Raw genomic sequence first — 19,759 nt, 5'->3', positions numbered from 1 at the left:
CTGCAGCTTTTTACTGGGGGTGTTGGGACCTCCAGCGGGTGATTGTGAATCCTCCCCGCCCACCTCCCAGGGCAAATGGAGTTTAACCCTGATAAATGTGAGGTGATTCATTTTGGTAGGACAAATTTAAATGTGGATTACAGGGTCAAAGGTAGGGTTCTGAAGACTGTGGAGGAACAGAGAGATCTTGGGGTCCATATCCACAGATCTCTAAAGGTTACCAGTCAAGTGGATAGAGCTGTGAAGAAGGCCTATAGTGTGTTAGCTTTTATTAAGAGGGGGTTGGAGTTTAAGAGCTGTGGGGTTATGCTGCAACTGTACAGGACCTTGGTGAGACCACATTTGGAATATTGTGTGCAGTTCTGGTCACCTCACTATAAGAAGGATGTGGAAGCGCTGGAAAGAGTGCAGAGGAGATTTACCAGGATGCTGCCTGGTTTGGAGGGTAGGTCATATGAGGAAAGGTTGAGGGAGCTAGGGCTGTTCTCTCTGGAGCAGAGGAGGCTGAGGGGAGACTTAAGAGGTGTATAAAATGATGAAGGGGATAGATAGAGTGAACGTTCAAAGACTATTTCCTCGGGTGGATGGAGCTATTACAAGGGGGCATAACTATAGGGTTCGTGGTGGGAGATACAGGACGGATATCAGAGGTAGGTTCTTTACGCAGAGAGTGGTTGGGGTGTGGAATGGACTGCCTGCAGTGATAGTGGAGTCAGACACTTTAGGAACATTTAAGCGGTTATTGGATAGGCACATGGAGCACACCAGGATGATAGGGAGTGGGATAGCTTGATCTTGGTTTCAGATAAAGCTCGGCACAACATCGTGGGCCGAAGGGCCTGTTCTGTGCTGTACTGTTCTATGTTCTTCCCAGAGATCGGAGTCCTCATTGATTTGAGGTCAAAGTGTAACCTCTTATTTATTGTCCCCCTCCCCCATCCTCTGATGTGAACCATCCTCCAGTGGCTGAGCCAGGATGGGGCCGTTAACCTGGGCCTGTTCCCGGGAGGGAGGGAGGGAGAAGCCCCGCAGCTGCAAACCAGGGAGCTGACAATGATTCTGAAGGGTTTGCGGATCCACAAAGTGTTTCCAAATCCTCCCAGCCACCGCCTAACGCTGACTCCGCTTCTCCGGGACAAACAAGCGCCAAGGACAGCAATGACACTGCGCATGCTCCACATCACAATGCCCCGGGACTGATTGACGGCAGCTCCGGGCCAATAGGAAGAGGGGGCGGGGCTGGATGACCGAGCGGGAGCGGCTGGTCCTCCAACCAATCGGAGTGAATGAGGGGCGGGACCTGAAGCATGCGCAGTGAGGGTAATGGCGACGGACGGTTTAGAAAATTGAACAACATCAACGATCTCCCTCTGTTAAGACCCGGGAATGAAGCCCAGCAGGACCCGAGGACTCATCAGCCCAGCAGGACCCGAGAATGAAGCCCAGCAGGACCCGAGAATGAAGCCCAGCAGGACCCGAGAATGAAGCCCAGCAGGACCCGAGAATGAAGCCCAGCAGGACCCGAGAATGAAGCCCAGCAGGACCCGAGAATGAAGCCCAGCAGGACCCGAGAATGAAGGCCAGCAGGACCCGAGGACCCATCAGCCCACAGCTCCAACAGTTTGCTGAGGACCACTTCCCTGGGAATTGTGCTTTTTCAGAGTTCATCCCACACTTCTGTTTTCTGATTTCCAGCTGTTTCTGAGTTTTAACTGTATCCTCTATTGTGAACACCGAGGCAAAATACTTGTTCAATTCATCTCCCAGCCCCTTATTTTTCATCATCAATTCCTGGACTCACTTTCTATTAGACAGTTAAGAAACGAGGTGGAGCAAGTGACTGAAGTGTCAGTCAGGGAGCACTATTGGGAGCACCAATAGTTTCAAAATAGTTCTGGAAAAAAATAGGACAGGTCCACAGGTCAAGGCCCTAAACTGGAGCAGGGCCACTTTTGTGGGCATTAGGCAGGATCGAGCAGATGTCGATTCGGTGAGTTTGTTTGAAGGGAAAGGAATGACTGGCAAATGGGAGGTTTTAAAAGTGTGATATCAAGAGTCCAGGGGCAGTATATTCCTGTTAAGGTGAAGGGAAATAATGGTAAATTTAAGGATCTCTGGCAGACAAGGGACATTGAGGCTCTGGTCAGGTAAAAGAAGGAAGCATACATTGGGTTTCGGCAATCGGGGACAAGTGAATCACTCTGACTATAAAAAGTGTAAGAAAATACTGAGGAGGGAAATCAGGAGGACAAAAAGAGGGTATGATATGGATCTGGCAGGTAAGATTAAAGAAAATTCCAAGAGGTTCTGTAGCTATATTAAGAGTAAAAGGGTGGCTAGAGAGAGAATAGATCCCCTTAAAAATCAGTATGGCCATCTGTGTGTGGAGCCACAGGAGATGGGTGAGATTTTTAATGAATACTTCTCCTCTGTGTTTACTGCGGAGAGCACCATGGGTGCTAAAGAAATAAGGGAAACAAGTGATGATGTCTTGGGCACACGCATGTTACTTGGGAGGAGGTATCTGCAGCCTTATAAAAGCAAATTACTGCGGATGCTGGAATCTGAAACCAAGAGAGAAAATGCTGGAAAATCTCAGCAGTTCTAGCAGCATTTGTAAGGAGAGAAAAGAGTTGATATTTCTTGTCAAGATGACCCTTTGTCAAAGCTCTGAAACATCAGTTCTTTTCTCTCCATACAGATGCTGCCAGACCTGCTGAGAATGGGGAGAGAGTGTGTGGGATGGAGATTTCCAGCTTTTGGGGAATGAGAGAGGAAAGAATGTTCCATAGAAATTGTCTGTTCTGAATTTCTATCCTGCACTGACACTGATGACTTTTGGAAACTCATTTTACAGGATCTTGAGGAATCACAGGCCGAAATCTCAAACATCACGTCTAGACGTGACAGAGTCATATCCCTTGGGATCTCAATATCATCGAACTTTGAATCCAGGAGGAGAAATGATTGTCCAGTCTGTCGATTTGAAAAGATTTGAAATGTCAGTGTGAGTGAAAAAGCATCAACACTCTGCCACACTTGAGTGAGTGTGTTCCACTGCACTGACTAAAGAGCTTTAACCAGTTACACAGTCTGAATAAATATCACACCATTCACAGCGGGTCGAGACTGTAATCTTGTTCTGTGTGTGGACGAAGTTTCAACTAATTGTCCACCCAAGAGAGAGGCAAGGACACCTGCATCATGGAGAAACCATGGAAATGTGTGGACTGTGGGAAGAGATACAGAGCCCCATCAGAGCTGGAAGTTCATCGGCGCAGCCACACTGGGGAGAGGCCATTCACCTGCTCTCAGTGTGAGAAGGGATTTAATCAGTTATCCAGCTTACGGACACACCAGCGAGTTCACACTGGGGAGAGGCCATACACCTGCTCTCAGTGTGGGAAGGGATTTACTCGGTTATCCCACCTGCGGACACACCAGCGAGTTCACACTGGGGAGAGGCCATTCACCTGCTCTCAGTGTGGGAAGGGATTCACTCAGTTATCCAGTCTGCAGACACACCAGCGAGTTCACACTGGGGAGAGGCCGTTCACCTGCTCTCAGTGTGGGAAGAGATTCATTGAGTTATCCAGCCTGCAGAGACACCAGCGAGTTCACACTGGAGAGAGGCCGTTCATCTGCTCTCAGTGTGGGAAGGGATTCACTCAGTTATCCAGCCTGCAGACACACCAGCGAGTTCACACTGGGGAGAGGCCATTCACCTGCTCTCAGTGTGGGGAGGGATTCACTTGGTCATCCAACCTGCAGTCACACCAGCGAGTTCACACTGGGGAGAGACCATTTACCTGCTCTCAATGTGGGGAGGGATTCACTCGATCATCCCACCTGCAGAGACACCAGCGAGTTCACACTGGGGAGAGACCGTTCACCTGCTCTCAGTGTGGGAAGGGATTCATTCGGTCATCCCACCTGAGGATACACCAGCGAGTCCACACTGGGGAGAGACCATTCATCTGCTCTCAGTGTGGGAAGGGATTCACAAACTCATCTGACCTACAGACACACCAGCGAGTTCACACTGGGGAGAGGCCGTTCACCTGCTCTCAGTGTGGGAAGGGATTCAGAGTTTCATCCCAGCTGCTGAGACATCAACAAGTTCACGAGTGATTCCCGGGGTAGGATTCTGCTGTTATTGTTTCTGCTCTCAGTTGCATCCAGGACTGCATTTTGTTCATTCTCACAGTTGGTCAATGGGAAGGGTCAGAGGGTTTCTTTGTGCTGGACTGGCTGGTCTCAGCCTCCAGTGGGCTGATGCTCTTTGAGTCTTTTTGTGAATACCTGGTTTCAAATGTCACAAGGATCACAGAGTGACAAGGTGTTAGGAAGTTTCGAGATATTTAGTCAGAAGAAAACAGAGGTTGGCAGTGCAAAGGTACATTTCTGAATGGAGGGCTGTGACAAGTGACGTTCCTCAGGGATCAGTGCTGGGACTTTTGATGTTTGTAATATATATAAATGATTTGGAGGAAAATGTAACTGGTTTGATTGGTAAGTTTGTGGACGGCACAAAGGTTGGTGGAATTGCGGATAGCGATGGGGACCGGCAGAGGATACAGCAGGATATAGATCAGTTGGAGACTTGGGCGAAGAGATGGCAGATGAAGTTTAATCTGGATAAATGTGAGGTAATGCATTTTGGAAGGTCTAATACAGATGGGAAATATACAGTAAATGGCAGAACCCTTCAGAGTATTGATAGGCAGAGGGATCTGGGTGTACAGGTTCACAGGTCATTGAAAGTGGCAATGCAGGTGGGGAAGATAGTCAAGAAGGCATACGGCATGCTTGCCTTCATCGGCCGGGGCATTGAGTTTAAAAATTGGCAAGTCATGTTGCAGCTTTATAGAACCTGAGTTAAACCGCACTTGGAATCTAGTGTTCAATTCTGGTCACCACACTACCAGAAGGATGTGGAGGCTTTGGAGAGGGTACGGAAAATATTTACCAGGATGTTGCCTGGTGTGGAGGGCATTAGCCCAAATGCTCATCCAATTTCCTTTGTAATTGTTTATTGTCTCCACTTCCTCCACCCTCGTAGGCAGCGAGTTTCAGGTCATTACCATTCGCTGCATCAGAATATTCTTCCTCACATCTCCCCTCCCCGCTTGCATCTCTGACCCAAAACAAGAAATCTGTGTCCCCCTCGTCCTTGTCCCTTCAGCTAATGGGAACAGCTTTTCTTTGTCCACCTTATCTAAACCTGTCAGAATCTTGTCCACCTCTATCAAATCTCCCCTCAACCTCCTTTGCTCCAAGGAGAACAACACCAGCCTGACATTGACAATAAAGAACAAATGAACAGAATATGTTACTGTCTGAAATCAAATGGGAATGTTTAATTTCTGTTTTAAAGATATTGTGAATATATTGTCCTGGACAATAAAGGAATCAGCTATAACTGAGCAAGGAGAAGACAGTTTCAATGTGGAATTGAGTGGAATATTCTCTCTGGATTTAAACAATGGAGGAACTACAAACATGAAAGAAAATAAATTTCAAAATGTGAACTCTGTACAGACTGTTTTCAAAATAGAACTTGAAAATTCACAAATGAACAGCAATGAAGACTCTCCTTTTGCAGGAGGAACTTTGGACTATAATTATTGAAAGAAGAAAACTTTCAGAAAAGACTGCAAACAGTAATTTCCATCTTCAGCGGACTGAGATTCCTGGACATGGAACCCAGCAGTGTGCTGTTACCAAGCTGGACTTGTGAATGTGAAGTGGACAATGGAGGGATTATTATGTCTGTTGCAGGTTATAAGATAGATCAACATAGGAAAACAGTGGACTTCGGAACAGGAGTTGGCCATTTGGCCCTTCGAGCCTGCTCCACCATTCAATAAGATCATGGCTGTTGTTAAGATATACAGCATGTTGTATATTGTAATATTCTAAATGGGATATTATGAAGGTGATACGTTTTCATTTCTTCCTGTTTTTGTTACAAAAATCTAATTTTATAATTCCTATGTTTTAGAAATATGAATTAGTTGCAAGAATTGCTTTTAAAAAATGGAAAACCTGGATTGAGAATCTGATGAAAACACCCTCAGGGAATTCGCAGTCACAAAGCATGGCCCATGTTGGTTTAAGAAGTCAAAACTCGAGAGGTAAGAACTGTAAAAGGTCAGCTGGATCTTTTAGCTGGAGACATTGGGACTGACAATTATTGTACTGTTTTTGTTCGGTGAATTCTTCATGCAGACCTCAGGAAAAAAGGTTTAGTTTTGAAGCTAAATCTGTCAGATATTCCACCTGGTCTCTGTTACCATGGGGATATGTGATTCAGGGTGGAGCCTTGGTTAGAATTAGACCATAAGATATAGGAGCAGAATTAGGCTATTCGGCCCATCGAATCTGCTGTGCCATTCGATCATGGCTGATAAATCTCAATCCCATTCTCCTGCCTTTTCCCCGTAACCTTTTGAGTCCTTTCCAATCAATGACCTGGTTCCAATGGACAGTCTGCAGTTAGCTTGGAAACTACCAGTTGTGGGACCAGGAGCTGTGAACCAGCTGTGGGACTAGAAGCCTAGAGGTCCGTTGGAACCAGGGGTGCTTCTCACATTTAAATGCCTCAGCAAGAATGCAGTGAAGCCCATGTTTGGACTGAGGAGTCCACAGTTTGAGAGCTTAAAGGAAAATTGGAGGCTTGTTTAGTGAAAAGATAATGGATGGATTCCCATTAACTCTTGGAGCTTGGAGAATATCTGGAGTACTGGGGAGAATTAAAGTGAATTGTGGAGAGCTTTGACATGCCTTTGGGATGGTCCTAGGAACAGAAGTGAATGAACCTTCAAGATATCATTAAGTATAAAGAAACTCTTGGGGTGAGGTAAAAAAATAGAACTCGGTTTATATCATAAATCTTTATTGACTAGTATTCAATTTGTAGTGTTGTCTTTTTAAATTTTAGTAAAGTTTGTTTTTGTTTAAAAATGTGGAATCTTGTGATGTAATTCTTTCAGTTAATCACTGGGTGTTCGAATTTCTCTGCAAACGTTAACAGTCCTGACCGGGATCGCAAAAATTCACACAAACAGTGTTTCAAAACAAATCGAAGAAAAAGATGTTTTTTCTCCTTCAGTCCAAACGTTACACATGAAGGAACCCTCTTCTGGTTTCTCCAATAATTTGTTGCTTCGAGCAATTCTTTTCATGGAACAATCAGATAATTGATGACTGAAAATGGAACTAATTGTATCCCTTTAAAGCAGGAGGGCGATCGCCCGGCACAGAGGGGAATTTGGGATTTCTCCCGTAGACCAATTGACAGGGATTCTACCCTCCAACCACCTGAAGTGAATTCTTTACATGAATCATCCGTGCCAGTGCAGGTATCAACTTGCAGTTTGGCTGATCAGAAAATGCTTTGTTGCTGATTTTCCTTGTGTTAGGAAGTGACAATGCCAAGGCCAGATCTTGTTTCCTCCTTGATCGGGATGTAACCCGTGTCCACATCGCCACTTCATTCTTCCACTGGTTGTATGGTTCAGACTCCGAGAGCATCAGCAGGTAATCAGACCCTGACAATTCCCACTGCCTTTCAGTCATTTCTCACAAAAGCTGCTGGGATTGTCAGCTTCCGTCTGAAATATACTTTCTTTTAGTTTCCAACCTTCACCATAAGACAAGCATTTTCTGTTACCATGTTATAATCCTGACAGCCTTGGGGCGGAGTCAATCTTTATTTGGTCTAGATTTGTTCACAGAATCAAACATTACAGGTTCAACTCTGACTCCAAGTTATATTAGTGAGTCCCACTTTGTACCTGCTCATTATAACTATCTAATCAGTGCCCTCCATCTGAATAAACTTAACCTCTATTGATATAATTAACAGCCACAGTCAGAGCATCCGAAAGAACACTAATAGGTGTGACTGCCATGGTGTCTCAGCAGCTTGGATGAACAAGTGAATCCTTTCCCACACACTGAGCAGGTGAATGGTCTCAGTTTGGAAACTGAGGGAAAATAAAATTTCAGGCAGAAGCTTCCAACCTGGTAGGTTTCATGAGAAATCGCTGAAAGTGAGTGGGAATTATCAGGGTCTCTCCTCAATGTGAATTCCCTGATGTTTCAGTAGGTCAGATGATGTTCTAAACCTCTTTGCACAGTGAGAGCGCCTGAACGGGGTCTCCTCAGTGTGAATGCGCTGGTCGACCCTCAGGTAGGCTCAGGTTTTAAAGCAGCTCCCACAGTCAGAGCATTGAACAGGTTCCTTATTGGGGGAGGAGCCTCAGTATTCCAGCAGACTGGATGATTCACTGAGTCACTTCCCACACACACATCAGATGAATGGCCTTTCCCCAGTATGTAATCGTTTGGGTCTCAGCAGACTAGATAATTGAGTGAATCCCTTCCCACACTCGGAGCAGATGAATGGCCTCGGCCCAGTGTGAATGCGTTGGTTTGTCAGCGGGAGCGATGAGTGAGTGAATCCCTTCCCACGCTCTGAGCAGGGGAACAGTCCCTCACCCGTGTGAAATCGCTGGTGGTTCTGCAGGGTAGATGACTGAGTGAATCCCTTTCCACACACACAACAGGTGAATGGTCTCTTCCCATTGTGAACCCGCTGGTGTGTCAGCAGGGCAGACGAATCGCTGAATTTCTTCCCACACTCAGAGCAGGTGAATGGCCTCTCCCTGATGTGAAGTCGCTGGTGATTCCTCAGGGTGGATGAATCACGAAATCCCCTTCCAAACTCAGAGCAGGTGAACGGTGTCTCCACAGTGTGGCTGCATCGAAGGGTTTCCAGCTTCGAGGGACAATTGAATCCCTTCCGGTAGAGCGGGCAGAGGGGGGAGCGATTTTGGAGTGGAGAGCTGGAAGTTAAGCTGAGTTTATTTTCACTTACTTTTTTGGAGCTTTTTTTTTTAAAAAAAGCAGGAAACCGGAAGTCGGCCGTGGGGAGTCCTGGGACGGTTTGTAGTTTGTTTTTTTTTTTTTTAAAAAAAGGCACTAACCTCCGAGGTTCAACCTCATTCTTCCGGTAGAGCGGGCAGAGGGGGGAGCGATTTTGGAGTGGAGAGCTGGAAGTTAAGCTGAGTTTATTTTCACTTACTTTTTTGGAGCTTTTTTTTTAAAAAAAGCAGGAAACCGGAAGTCGGCCGTGGGGAGTCCTGGGACTCCTAGCCCTATAAATTGGTGCAGAGGAGATACCCGATCCTCTACACTGGTAGAGGATCCCACCCTTCCATCCTCCTCTAACCTAATTATAAGTGTGGGGAAGTTTTTTGGCTTCAGGGATGGCAGTTCAGGCAGTATGCTGCATCTCCTGTGGGATGTATGTGGTGAGGGAATTCAGTAGTGTTTCAGGAGATTTTAGTTGTAAGAAGTGCATTAGATTGCAGCTTCTGGAGGAGCGTGTAAAGGAGCTGGAGGGGGAGTTAGAGGAACTCCGCATAATTCGGGAGGTAGAGGTGGAAATTGATGGGAGTTATAAAGAAATAGTAACTCCTAGAAATGAGGCTTGGGTTAATGCCAGGAGGAGGAGTAAGAAGCAATCGGGAGGACAATCACTTGGGGCGGTTCCCCTCCATAATAGGTTTTCGGTGCTGGAGGCTACAGTTGATGAGGAATCAACTGAGCATAGAGAGCAGATCTCTGGGGGTGAGCCGAGTGAGAAAGCTCAGGTGGTTAGGGGCTGTAAAAGACTGGGCCTTGTGATTGGGGACTCCACAATTAAGGGGACAGATAGGAGGGTCGGAACTAAAGGTAGGGACTCAGGGTTGGTGTGTTGCCTACCAGGGGCTAGGGTCCGGGATGTGTCTGACAGGGTATTCAGAACTCTTAGGGGGGAGGGAGATAAACCACAAGTTATTGTACATGTGGGGACACATGACATAGGGAGGATAGGGGAAGGGGATATCAGGCAGGGATTTATGGAGTTGGGGTGGAAACTAAAGGCCAAGACTGACAGAGTGGTTATCTCTGGTCTCTTGCCTGTGCCACGGGATAGTTTAGAGAGGAATAGGGAGAGGGAGGGTTTGAATTCATGGCTGAGGGGATGGTGCAGGAGGGAGGGGTTCAGGTACTTAAGCAATTGGAGCTCGTACTGGGGAAGGTGTGACCTCTATGAGAAGGATGGTCTACACCTGAATCGGAAGGGGACCAATATCCTGGGGGGTAAATTTGCTAAGGCCATGCAGGGAGGTTTAAACTGATTCGGGGGGGGGGAGGGATCCTGAGTAGTGGGGCTGAAAGTGAGGGATGCATGGATGGGGACTGCAATACACGGCATTGCAGAGGTGAGGTGGAGCAGGGTTTGAAATGTGTATACTTCAATGCCAGGAGTATTCGCAATAAAGTGGGTGAACTTGCAGCGTGGATCAGTACCTGGGACTTCGATGTTGTGGCTATTTCAGAGACATGGATAGAGCAGGGGCAGGAATGGATGCTGCAGGTCCCGGGGTTCAAATGTTTTAGTCGAAGTAGGGAAGGAGGTAGAAGAGGGGGAGGGGTAGCATTATTGGTCAGAGATTGTATCACAGTGTCAGAGAGGAGGTTTGATGAGGACTTATCTGTTGAGGTAGTATGGGCGGAGATTAGAAATAGGAGAGGAGAGGTCAACCTGTTGGGAGTCTTTTATAGACCTCCTAAAAGTTCTAGAGAGGTTGAGGAAAGGATTGCTGAGTCAATCCTGCTTAGGAGTGAAAGTAATAGGGCAATTGTTATGGGGGATTTTAACTTTACGAATATTGACTGGAATTGTTATAGCTCTAGCTCGTTAGAGGGGTCAGTTTTTGTTCAAAGCGTGCAGGAAGGTTTTTTGACTCAGTATGTAGACAGGCCAACTAGAGGTGAGGCTATATTGGATCTGGTGCTGGGAAATGAGCCGGACCAAGTGCTAGACTTGGAAGTTGGTGTGCATTTTGGTGATAGTGACCACAATTCGGTTACGTTCACCTTAGTGATGGAAAGGGATAGGCATGAACCTCGGGCCAGTGGTTTTAGCTGGGGTAAGGGTAATTATGAGGCTATTAGGAGAGAATTAGGAAACATAGGTTGGACTAGGAGATTACAGGGACTGGGAACGTCCGACATGTGGAGTTTTTTCAAGGAGCAGCTACTGCGAGTCTGTGATAGGTATGTCCCTGTCAGGCAAGGAGGAATTGATAGGGCTAGGGAACCGTGGTACACCAAAAAAGTTTCTTTGTTGGTTAAAAAGAAAAAGGAGGCTTATGTTTGGATGAGACGTGAGCACTCGGGTAGTGCACTAGAAAGCTTTAGATTGGCTAGGAGGGAGTTGAAGAGCGAGCTTAGAAGGGCTAAAAGGGGACATGAGAAGACTTTGGCGGATAGGGTTAAAGAGAATCCTAAGGCGTTCTATAGGTATGTCAAGAACAGAAGGCTGGTTCGGGCAAGTTTAGGGCCAGTTATAGATGGCAGAGGGAAGTTATGTGTGGAACCGGAGGAGATTGGTGAAGCATTGAACCAATATTTCTCTTCGGTGTTCACGCAAGGGGACATGAATATAGCTGAGGAAGACACTGGGTTGCAGGGGAGTAGAATTAACAGTATTACAGTTGATAAGGAGGATGTGCATGATATTCTGGAGGGTCTGAAAATAGATAAATCCCCTGGTCCGGATAGGATTTATCCAAGGATTCTCTGGGAGGCAAGAGAAGTGATTGCAGAGCCTCTGGCTCTGATCTTCAGGTCGTCGTTGGCCTCTGGTATAGTACCAGAAGATTGGAGGTTAGCGAATGTTGTCCCATTATTTAAGAAGGGGAACAGAGACTTCCCCGGGAATTATAGACCGGTGAGTCTCACTTCTGTTGTCGGCAAGATGTTGGAAAAAATTATAAGGGATAGGATTTATAGTTATTTGGAGAGTAATGAATTGATAGGTGATAGTCAGCATGGTTTTGTGGCAGGTAGGTCGTGCCTTACTAACCTTATTGAGTTTTTTGAGAAAGTGACCAAGGAGGTGGATGGGGGCAAGGCAGTGGACGTGATATATATGGATTTTAGTAAGGCGTTTGATAAGGTTCACCATGGTAGGCTTCTGCAGAAAATGCAGATGTATGGGATTGGGGGTGATCTAGGAAATTGGATCAGGAATTGGCTAGCGGATAGGAAACAGAGGGTGGTGGTTGATAGTAAATATTCATCATGGAGTGCGGTTACAAGTGGTGTACCTCAGGGATCTGTTTTGGGGCCACTGCTGTTTGTAATATTTATTAATGACCTGGATGAGGGTATAATTGGGTGGATTAGCAAATTTGCTGATGACACCAAAGTCGGTGGTGTGGTAGACAGTGAGGCAGGGTGTCGTAGTTTGCAGGAAGACTTAGACAGGTTGCAATGTTGGGCCGAGAGGTGGCGGATGGAGTTTAATGCGGAGAAGTGTGAGGTAATTCACTTTGGTAGGAATAACAGATGTGTTGAGTATAGGGCTAACGGGAGGACTTTGAATAGTGTGGAGGAGCAGAGGGATCTAGGTGTATGTGTACATAGATCCCTGAAAGTTGGGAATCAAGTAGATAAGGTTGTTAAGAAGGCATATGGTGTCTTGGCGTTTATTGGTAGGGGGATTGAATTTAGGAGTCGTAGCGTTATGTTGCTACTGTACACAACTCTGGTGCGGCCGCACTTGGAGTACTGTGTGCAGTTCTGGTCCCCACATTACAGGAAGGATGTGGAGGCTTTGGAGAAGGTGCAGAGGAGGTTTACCAGGATGTTGCCTGGTATGGAGGGGAGATCCTATGAGGAGAGGCTGAGTGAGTTGGGATTGTTTTCGCTGGAAAGGCGGCGGCTAAGAGGGGATCTTATTGAAACATATAAGATGATTAGAGGATTAGATAGGGTGGATAGTGATAGCCTTTTTCCTCTGATGGAGAAATCCAGCACGAGGGGGCATGGCTTTAAATTGAGGGGGGGTAGTTACAGGACCGATGTCAGGGGTAGGTTCTTTACCCAGAGAGTGGTGAGGGATTGGAATGCCCTACCAGCATCAGTTGTAAATGCGCCTAGTTTGGGGGCGTTTAAGAGAGCCGTAGATAGATTCATGGACGATAAGAAATTGGTTTAGGTTGGAGGGTCACTTTTTTTTTTTTTTTTTTTTTTTTTTTTTTTTTTTTTGTTTGTAACTGGTCGGTGCAACATCGTGGGCCGAAGGGCCTGTTCTGCGCTGTAATGTTCTATGTTCTATGTTCTATGTTCCCACAGTCCCTACATTTCCATGGTCTGAGTGTCTTTGTACATCTCCAGGTTCAGATGAAGGTTTGACCCCACAGATAACACGTACATGGTCCCTCTCCTCACTGTGAATCCTTCAATCTTTTCCAGGCTGTGTAACTGGTTAAAGCTCTTTCCCCAGTCAGTTCACTGGAATACTCTCACTCGAGTGAATGTGTCTCAGTGATTTTCCAGTCACACTGATGTTTAAACAGTTTGAAGGGATAGACAAACATTTCCCATTCTAGTTTCAAATGCCGATGGTATTCAGATCCTGAATAATTGGGTGACTCTGTCAGATCCTAACGTCATGTTTGTTGAGATTTGTGTCTGTAAATTCTCCCCTTCTAATAGCCTGTGAAGGAAATTCACAAAAATCATTGCTGTCAGTCCAGGATAAAAACTCAGAACAGACAATTCTAGTTTCTGTGGAACATTCTTTCCTCTCATTCTTGAAAATTTGTAAACCTTCATCCCTCCATTCTCACTTTGCTGGACCTGAAATAGACATTGTCCTGAGGGTGCTGATTCATCCTAATCGACAGATCCGTGCTGACTGTTTCATGTACAGGACACATATTCCCGAAATCTTCACACAGGCTTGTGTCTAAGCATATAAAAAATTTGCATATTTAGTGGACTAAAAATGTAAGCAATATTCAGAACTCTATTACATGATTAGAGATACATGATTAGAGATTAGAGATTAAAGTCCAAAGATGTGCGGGTTAGGTTGATTGGCCATGTTAAAATTGCCCCTTAGTGTCCTGGGATGCATAGAAATCGAGGGATTAGTGGGTAAAATATGTAGGGATATGGGGGTAGAGCCTGGGTGGGATTGTGGTCGGTGCAGACTCGATGGGCCGAATGGCCTCTTTCTGTACTGTAGGGTTTCTATGATTCTATGACAGATGGATGCGGAAGAACTTGACTTAGGGAGCAAGCAATCATGTTCTGGAACTCACTGACGATGAGAGTGGTGGAAGTGGAGACGACCAGTGATTTCAAAATAAAATTTGTCGGGCACTTGAAGGAATTAAACGTACTGGGGAACAGGGATATGGAGGAAAAATGGCACTGAGTGGATTCCCCGACAGAGACTGGGCACGGACTCAAGCTGCTGAATTGATTTATCTTGTGCTCTGCTGACTCTTTGACTGGAAAATATACAGAGTAGTTACAATACTATTCTGGAATTAAACAACATCAACTGTAATACAAATCCATAAATAATATACCTAATATGCACCATATAGTAAGAAGTCTCACAACACCAGGTTAAAGTCCAACAGGTTTATTTGGAATCACAAGCTTTCACAGCGCTGCCCCTTCATCAGGTGAGAAGGAGCAGCGCTCTGAAAGCTCGTGATTCCAAATAAACCCGTTGGACTTTAACCAGGTGTTGTGAGACTTCTTACTGTGCCCACCTCAGTCCAACACCGGCATCTGCACATCGTATGCACCATATAACAACACCAGACATATCAATGTTGTTACGATCCTCATGGTCACCTTATAATAAACAAATTCCCACAAATCCCAATGGAATAAACTAAAAGACAATGTTTCATTTAAAAAAAAATTTTACTTTAAAAATTAATCTAAAATTAACATCACTGAATCATGCATTAAGAAACAGTATTTGAATAGACAGGATAAATTACACTTTAAAAAGCTCGGACAATAAAAACAGGTTCCACAAAATCACAAACATTTCCCCCTCAGTATATTTGGCTCTAATTCCAGTTCCAGAGAATTTCTCTGTCTCTGTATTTCCCAGGGGGAGAAAGAAAGTGTTTTCCTCTCAGATGTTGTCCAGAGGAGGAAGTTGGAGTCTGTGTGTGAAGTTTGAGTCTGTGGTGAAGTTGGAGTCTGTGGTGAAGTTTGAGTCTGTGGTGAAGTTTGAGTCTGTGGTGAAGTTTGAGTCTGTGTGTGAAGTTTGAGTCTGTGGTGAAGTTTGAGTCTGTGGTGAAGTTTGAGTCTGTGTGTGAAGTTTGAGTCTGTGGTGAAGTTTGAGTCTGTGGTGAAGTTTGAGTCTGTGGTGAAGTTTGAGTCTGTGGTGAAGTTTGAGTCTGTGGTGAAGTTTGAGTCTGTGTGTGAAGTTTGAGTTTGTGTGTGAAGTTTGAGTCTGTGTGTGAAGTTGGAGTCTGTGTGTGAAGTTTGAGTCTGTGGTGAAGCTACAAACAGAAGCTGTTCTGTTTCAAATCAAACTGCGGGACTTGGAAGAAAATGGTGGGAAGAGATTTTGCAAAGTCCCCTCCCCCACTCCCTCAGCTGGCAGCCCAGCACGCAGGCGCAGAGAGCGCTGCTGAGCCGAGCTGTCCGGAGCAGGCGCAGAGAGCGCTGCTGAGCCGAGCTGTCCGGAGCAGGCGCAGAGAGCGCTGCTGAGCCGAGCTGTCCGGAGCAGGCGCAGAGAGTGCTGCTGAGCCGAGCTGTCCGGAGCAGGCGCAGAGAGTGCTGCTGAGCCGAGCTGTCCGGAGCAGGCGCAGTGCGGCTGCCGCCAGCGGTCGCTCTCGATCTCTTTTTGGAGCAGCCGCCGTAGAGAGAGGGGGGAGGGAGAGATCACCGAGCGGCTTCTCGCTCTGGCCGGAGCCGCCAGCCGGTTGCCTGGAAACCTTGGCTCGAGGAGGTGCAGAGGGAGGGGAACAATGGGTGGGGGCGGGGCTCCCGTGGACGCGCGCCCGGGCCTGCGCACTGGAACCACAGGACGTCACATGGGAACAGACTTATTCCTATTGGCTAATTCAGGCTCGGTTATATTGTGCCATCACAATGCGGAAGTTGGCCAATGATTGAAACTTCCGCCTCTGAACAACATCTGGGAGGAAATCAATGTTTCCTCCTTTCCATTTCTTTTCTCATTCTGGAGGAAATTGGGGACTTGCAGCAACTGAATGGTAAGGAAGTGAATCCAGTCGGTATATTCCACACATTGTTCGGCCGGTCAGATAGACATGTACCTGTTTGGCAGCCTGCGTGGAGATTTTCAGCTCTCTGTGTTCAGGACAGGAAGGAGTGAGCATGGATCTGTCAATCAGCCTCAAACAGCACCTTCAGGAGAATTGGAAGGGTAAATATTAGATACAGCAGAGTGAGAATGGAGGGAGAGTGTGTGGGATGGAGATTCACAGCTTTTGGGGATTGAGAGAGAAAGAATGTTCCATAGAAACTGGAATTGTCTGTTCTGAATTTCTATCCTGTACTGACACTGATGACTTGTGTCAACTTGTTTTGCAGGATATTGAAAGAGGAATCACAGGCTAAAATCTCAAACGTCACATCTAGATCTGGCAGAGTCATATTCCTTGGGACCTGAATATCATCGGCCATTGAATCTGGAAGATTTGAAAAGATTTCAAACATTAATGTGACTGGAAAAGCATCAACACACTTCCACATTCAAGTGAGAGTGTTCCAGTGCACTGACTGAAGAGCTTTAACCAGTTACACAGCCTGAATAAATATCACACCATTCACAGCGGGGAGAGACTGTACCCGTGTTCTGTGTGTGGACAAGGCTTCAACTGATTGGCCACCCAAGGGAGAGGCAAGGACACCTGCACCATGGAGAAACCATGGAAATGTGCAGACTGTGGAAAGAGATACAGATACCCCTCTCTGCTGGATGCTCATCGGCGCAACCACACTGGGGAGAGGCCATTCATCTGCTTTGAGTGTGGGGAGGGATTCATTCGGTTCCCCCACCTGCAGACACACAAGCGAGTTCACACTGGAGAGAGACCGTTCACCTGCTCTCAGTGTGGAAAGGGATTCACTGTGTCATCCACTTTGCAGAGACACCAGCGAATTCACACTGGGGAGAGGCCATTCACCTGCTCTCAATGTGGGAAGGGGTTCAACCAGTTATCCAACCTGTGGACACACCAGCGAATTCACACTGGGGAGAGGCCATTCACCTGCTCTCAGTGTGGAAAGGGATTCACTCGGTTATCCGACCTGCAGACACATCAGCGCGTTCATACTGGGGAGAGGCCGTACACCTGCTCTCAGTGTGGAAAGGGATTCACCATGTCATCCACTTTGCAGAGACACCAGCGAATTCACACTGGGGAGAGGCCGTTCACCTGCTCTCAGTGTGGAAAGGGATTCACTCAGTTATCCCACCTGCAGACACATCAGCGCATTCACGCTGGGGAGAGGCCGTTTACCTGCTCTCAGTGTGGGAAGGGTTTCGCTCAGTCATCCGTCCTGCAGACACATCAGCGCATTCACACTGGGGAGAGGCCGTTTACCTGCTCTCAGTGTGGGAAGGGTTTCGCTCGTTCATCAAACCTGCAGAGACACCAGCGAGTTCACATGGGGAGAGGCCATTCACCTGCTCTCAGTGTGGGAAGGAATTCACTCAGTTGTCCCACCTGCTGAGACATCAGTGAGGTTACACTGGGGAGAAACCGTCCACCTGCTCAGCGTATAAAAAGGGTTCAGAATTTCATCACAGCTGCTGAGGCACCAACAAGTTCACAGGGGTTGGATTCTGCTGTTATTGTTTCTGCTCTCAATTACACCAGAACTGCATTCTGTTCATTCTCACAGTTGGTCAATGGGGAGGGTCGGAGGGTTTCTTTCTGCTGGACTGGCCGGTCTCACAACTTTGCCTCCAGTGGGCTGATGCTCTTTGAGTCTTGTTGCGAATACCTGGTTTCAAATTTCACAAGGATCACAGAGTGACAGGGTGTTAGGAAGTTCAGAGATATTTAGTCAGCATTTCTGTTTGAAACGCCCCCAGAAGCCCATCCAATTTCCTTTGTAATTGTTTACTGTTTCCACTTCCTCCACCCTCATAGGCAGCGAGTTCCAGGTCAGTACCATGCACTGCATCAAAATATTCTTTAATTTCTGTTTGAAAGATATTGTGAATATATTGTCCTGGACAATAAAGAAATTGGAATAACTCACCTTGGGTGTGGGTGAATGGAATATATCAATCTGGTATCCACCTACAGTCTAGAGGAAGTATGGAATGTGTAGCTGGAAATCCCTCCCTAACAGCACTGTGGGTGTACTTGTACCTCAGGCATTGTAGCAGTTCAGGAAGGCAGTGTTGGCGCTGATTGTGGCCGAGGCAGCTACATACAGCCACATATTCTGTTATAATTGAAGGACTGCAGATTGAATGTGAGGCATTGTGGGACTGGACTATCTTGACCACATTCCTGTGACTGCTCAGTTTCTGCAATCACGGACCATTAAAGCTGCTTAGCAGGGCCCCGACAGAGGACCTGGTGAGAATATTTACTCAGAATGGGTTAGAATTAAACTTATTCCAGGACCGGCTGGTGTTCAGCGGCTGAGATTCCCGAATCTGTAAAAAGGGGGTCTGACCAATCAACAAACAGTGGTAGGTAGTTGGTTAAGAAGTTAAAAAGCGTTCTCAGGCATTGTTTAAATTATTTTATCCCAAATTTGTGATAAGAACTGTGAGGGACATGTGACCCGATAGTCAGTGAAGTGACGGTATACTCCAAGTAGCACTGGACTGAAAAGCAGACCTCAGAGTAGATTCTAATGGTTATAAACTGACCCAAGCATGGCCAGTGAAAAATCAGAGCTCGAGTGAGGACTGGACAGGTCTCTTACCTGCTGTTTGGAAACTAAGAACAAGAAACTTATCGATAAAATTATTAGAGAATACAGCCAACGTTTCAAGTCTGGAAGACATTTCATAACAGCTCTTATGAAGGGTCATCCATACTTGAAACATTGGCTCCACTCTGTCTCCACAGATGCTGCCAGACCTGCTGAGCTTTTCCAGCATTTTCTGTTGTTGTTTCAGATTCCAGCATCCGCAGTATTTAACTTTTCTGATAAAATGATTAGTTCTGATTGGAATCCCCACGACCCTCCCGCAAAACAGAGGGAGTGGTGGCAAAGGGAGAAAAAGGATAAGGATGATAAAGTCTGGGTTCTGATTCTCCGAGCCCATGTAGAATAAACAAAATGAGTGAATCAGTTTATAAAGAACAGAAGTTGTCCATCCCTAACAAAAACTGATCAAATGAAAATAATTAGGTTCTGGAATATAACAAAAAAATTAAGAGATGAAGTTTACAATCGAGTTTGTTTTGATTTTTATACTTGTGTAAAGTGGTATTATTGAGGGCCAAGTGTTTGCTGCTCACTCCCCATCCCTTTAGGTTCTGTAGAAAAGTTAACCCTTTCAGCAGACAGTTCATTTCTTTTCAAATCATCTGAAAACTCATGTCTATTTTAGTTTATAATTGAAGATTTATGGGAATTGGCTAAGATGGGCTTTCGGCATTTTTAAAGTATAAAAAAGTGGTCTTGAGAAGGCAATTTGGTAGAGAGAGGTGGAGGGAGAGATGTTTACAGAGAGGTGTTGAGAGCTGTTGGTTTTACAAGTTATCCATGTTTTTGGAGCGGTCACTTCATGTCCTGGTCTGAGAGGGATGGAGAGAAGTCTGTTCAATTGTTAATGTTAAACTTTCTCTATTAACTGTTAATCGACACTCCGTTTTTATCTTTCTGACTTGTTACATTTTTAATGATAAATAAACTTTCTGAATTCACC

At 46.0% G+C, this 19,759-nt stretch overlaps 1 protein-coding gene across 2 annotated transcripts; it reads left to right on the top strand.

Annotated features, from left to right (window-relative positions):
• The first annotated feature begins 1,279 nt into the window (after positions 1 to 1,279).
• Positions 1,280 to 19,759, top strand: LOC144484492 (uncharacterized). Of its 2 annotated transcripts, XM_078203012.1 has the most exons (4): positions 1,318 to 1,990; positions 2,858 to 3,007; positions 6,005 to 6,137; positions 16,447 to 19,753. In XM_078203012.1, the coding sequence occupies exon 4, from the start codon at positions 16,774 to 16,776 to the stop codon at positions 17,590 to 17,592; it is 819 nt and encodes a 272-aa protein (XP_078059138.1). In that variant the 5' UTR covers positions 1,318 to 1,990; positions 2,858 to 3,007; positions 6,005 to 6,137; positions 16,447 to 16,773; the 3' UTR covers positions 17,593 to 19,753. The 2 variants fall into 2 exon arrangements, with proteins under 2 accessions (XP_078059137.1, XP_078059138.1); XM_078203011.1 differs by lacking the exon at positions 2,858 to 3,007 and having other exon boundaries at positions 1,280 to 1,990; positions 16,447 to 19,759.

The sequence above is a fragment of the Mustelus asterias genome, unplaced genomic scaffold, assembly GCF_964213995.1.
Source record: "Mustelus asterias unplaced genomic scaffold, sMusAst1.hap1.1 HAP1_SCAFFOLD_113, whole genome shotgun sequence".
Taxonomy (NCBI): domain Eukaryota; kingdom Metazoa; phylum Chordata; class Chondrichthyes; order Carcharhiniformes; family Triakidae; genus Mustelus; species Mustelus asterias.
This window is presented reverse-complemented; position numbering and strand designations above follow the sequence as displayed.